A 2,887-nucleotide genomic window follows, 5' to 3' on the forward strand; every position below is an offset into this window, starting at 1 on the left:
GTGTAAAAAATATTCTATATGATAAACTTACTATCTGTTAAGTGCAGATTTACCCCTGCATTTCCCTCTGACACTGTTTCACCGTTGATGTGTGATGGAGGGAGAGTGACAAGGAATTTCACAGGATTCAATTTTCAATTCAGTTTTGCTTGTAGGGCACCAAATCACAACAAAAATCATCTCAGGGCACTTTATATAGTAAGGTCTAGACACTATTATTATTATTATCGTTATCATTATCATCATATATAAAACCCAGTGAAGCCACTTTGTGCAAGCACTTGGCGACAGTGGGGAGGAAAAACTCCCTTTAATGAAAGAAACCAACAGACCCTGGCTCTTAGTGGGCAGCCTTCTGCCTCGACCGGTTGAGGTGAGTGGATAGAGAGTAGTAGTAGTAGAAAAGAAAGAAGACACACCAACAAGCCCTAACTATAAGTTTTATCAAAATCTAATCTTAATCTTCATGTAATTAACTGAGATTGCTGAATATTAACTTTTGAATACATTTTATGGAGAAGCAGAACTGTGGATTTTTTTTTAGCCACTCCACTTACACTGGAGACATGTATACCAGTGTGGACAGGATGAATGATTACAGTGCAAAAATAAAATAAAATAAAAAAACATTTCCCTGTACATATGGGCATGTGACAGAGTGTACATGTGTCCTTTACAACCATTTGCTTACTTGCAGTGCAGACTTCTGGATCTCAGAATCATTGGCAAACACCTCGCCCTCTGCAACACCCAGAATGATGCTCATACCTGCAGCAGAGAAAAGAGACATAGTGATGACCCTCCCGCTGACTCTCCAAACATTTTCATGTGATCAGAACAAAGTAAAAACCAAAAGATTCTACTGACCCACAGTGGAAACGGACGAGTTGTTTTCATCCATAACACCAACAGTGTCCGCCAGGACCATCTGGACTTTAGGAACTACTGTCAGGATAGCCAGGATGTCCAAGGCGTAACGCACCGTGTCACTCCTTTAGAGGGAGACAGATCCAAAGAGAGAGAAATCAAATTCAATGTCGTACATTTGTTAAAATGTACTTACACTGATGAACAGAGTAAAGCAGAAACAGCACTGATGAAAAGGAACGCAGTATCATTTTCACACAGTGAATGGAGGTACCCATTTGAAATTAACTTTGCTTGCCTTAATAAGCACCTAGTCATGATTATTCCTACTGACAGTGTATGTGTGCGTGCAGCTATACCTGCCATAGTAAGTCCTCCAGTCACAGGCTGCAGATATGAGCTGCAGCATTAGAGGAACACAGGACAACTTGTAGAAAACCTCGACCGGCTCCCAGTGGAGCTGAGGAGGTCCACACTCGATGAGGAACTCTGTCATCTCAATAATCTGCTCTCTGGTGTATGTATATGCCTGGAAACAGGAGGCCACAGACAGAACGTGCATGTAGAGTACAGTGAGCACAGTGGTAAACCCGTGTGTGTGTGTGTGTGTGTGTGTGTGTTCCTTCCTGCCTGCTCTCTCCTATCAAGCAGCATTTCTGACGGTGTTGGCTGGTGTTCACTGGAAATCTGTATATAACCATTGTTCATAGCAACTGTACTGCACATAAACAAAGATATTCCTTTAACATCCCCACAAACAAAAAACACCTAAATGACAGGGACTATGCATCAACACTAAATAGAAAAAAATATTTTATAAGGACAAACATGGATGATGAGGAACGCTCCAATACACACCTTGTAAAATGGCTGCTGGGGAACAGTGGTACCTCCGTCTGATGTATGCAGGGACTGTCTGACCTGTTCAGCCTTTGCTGCCAGGTGAGCCTCAAAGTACCTTAGAAAAGTCATCAATAGTCAACTAATGCTCATTGTATCTGAAGACACCTGAAATACATTAGTGTTTAAGAAGTTTAAAGATGAGGCAGAGTTCTGCAAAGCACTACCCTTATCACCTAAAGTTATGAGGTGACAGAATAATAGTTTTTATCCACTGACAACCTTACAGACTTGACACTGTTATCCATCTATCCATCCCGTGTAGTACCTGCGCAGGGCCATGCAGGTGTGTTTGGCTGTCTGTCGGCTGGAGAAGATCTGGTCATCACTCATTATGGACACCTCACTGTGTGCATTAAGGATCTCCAGAGTACTGACCTACAGGGAGAGAACACTCATCAGAAATTCTATGACAGGCACCACAATTAATTTAACAACAAAATGCTTGTGTTTAAAATCCAACTTGCTCCACATGTAAAGCATTACTGCACTGACCAGGTTGACTAGCCTGCGCAGGCCATCCTGATGGTCGAACAGCTGCAGCACTGCCCTGAAGGAGAAAGAAATAGAGAAAAACATGGTGGCATGGCAGACGCCTGAAGCGTGGGACGACTCCATCAGCCACAGAGCGTAGGACACTGTGTTGGCCAGCACCCCATCTGGGAGCATGCACACCTACAAACAGAGACAGCAGAAAGAAAGAACAGGAGGATACACTGTCTGCCTCACTCTGTGCTTCCAAACGAAGGGTTTCAGCACACTGCAGTAAATCCACAATAAATCTGTATAAAGTACCAATATCACATAAAATGAAATTAACACATTTTAAAGCCTGATCATCTGCCATTAAAGAGCTACAAGTAAACTTTAACATATGTGAAGCTTTGCCTGATAAGTTTCTTCTCTTTTTTTTCCACCTGAGAAAGAAGAAATCCTAAGGAAAAATTATTACTATAATAGCTATATTGTCAATGTCGTAGCAATTGTGATTCTGACCTTAGGTAGGAACTAAATCAAGACCCTTAAAGATGGGGTTAAAGCAAAATTGATGATTAATGATTTGTTTCTAAACAAATTATCAATGTTAATAAATGTTTCTGAAAATGTGAAAAGACTGAGA

The 2,887-nt window shown here is 41.4% G+C and overlaps 1 protein-coding gene across 2 annotated transcripts in view; it reads right to left on the reverse strand.

Annotated features, from left to right (window-relative positions):
• The window catches only part of LOC109972000 (protein VPRBP-like), a 28,207-nt gene that overhangs the window by 16,942 nt on the left and 8,378 nt on the right, over positions 1–2,887 (reverse strand). For both annotated transcript variants that reach the window (XM_020620580.1, XM_020620581.1), the window contains 6 exons: positions 2,263–2,442; positions 2,036–2,145; positions 1,726–1,825; positions 1,227–1,396; positions 868–992; positions 692–768 (listed from right to left, as the gene is read on the reverse strand). In XM_020620580.1, the coding sequence (XP_020476236.1) occupies positions 692–768; positions 868–992; positions 1,227–1,396; positions 1,726–1,825; positions 2,036–2,145; positions 2,263–2,442 (762 nt within the window). The remainder of the gene's footprint in view (positions 1–691; positions 769–867; positions 993–1,226; positions 1,397–1,725; positions 1,826–2,035; positions 2,146–2,262; positions 2,443–2,887) is intronic.

The sequence above is a fragment of the Monopterus albus genome, unplaced genomic scaffold (assembly GCF_001952655.1).
Source record: "Monopterus albus unplaced genomic scaffold, M_albus_1.0 scaffold242.1, whole genome shotgun sequence".
In the NCBI taxonomy this organism is placed as follows: Eukaryota; Metazoa; Chordata; class Actinopteri; order Synbranchiformes; family Synbranchidae; genus Monopterus; species Monopterus albus.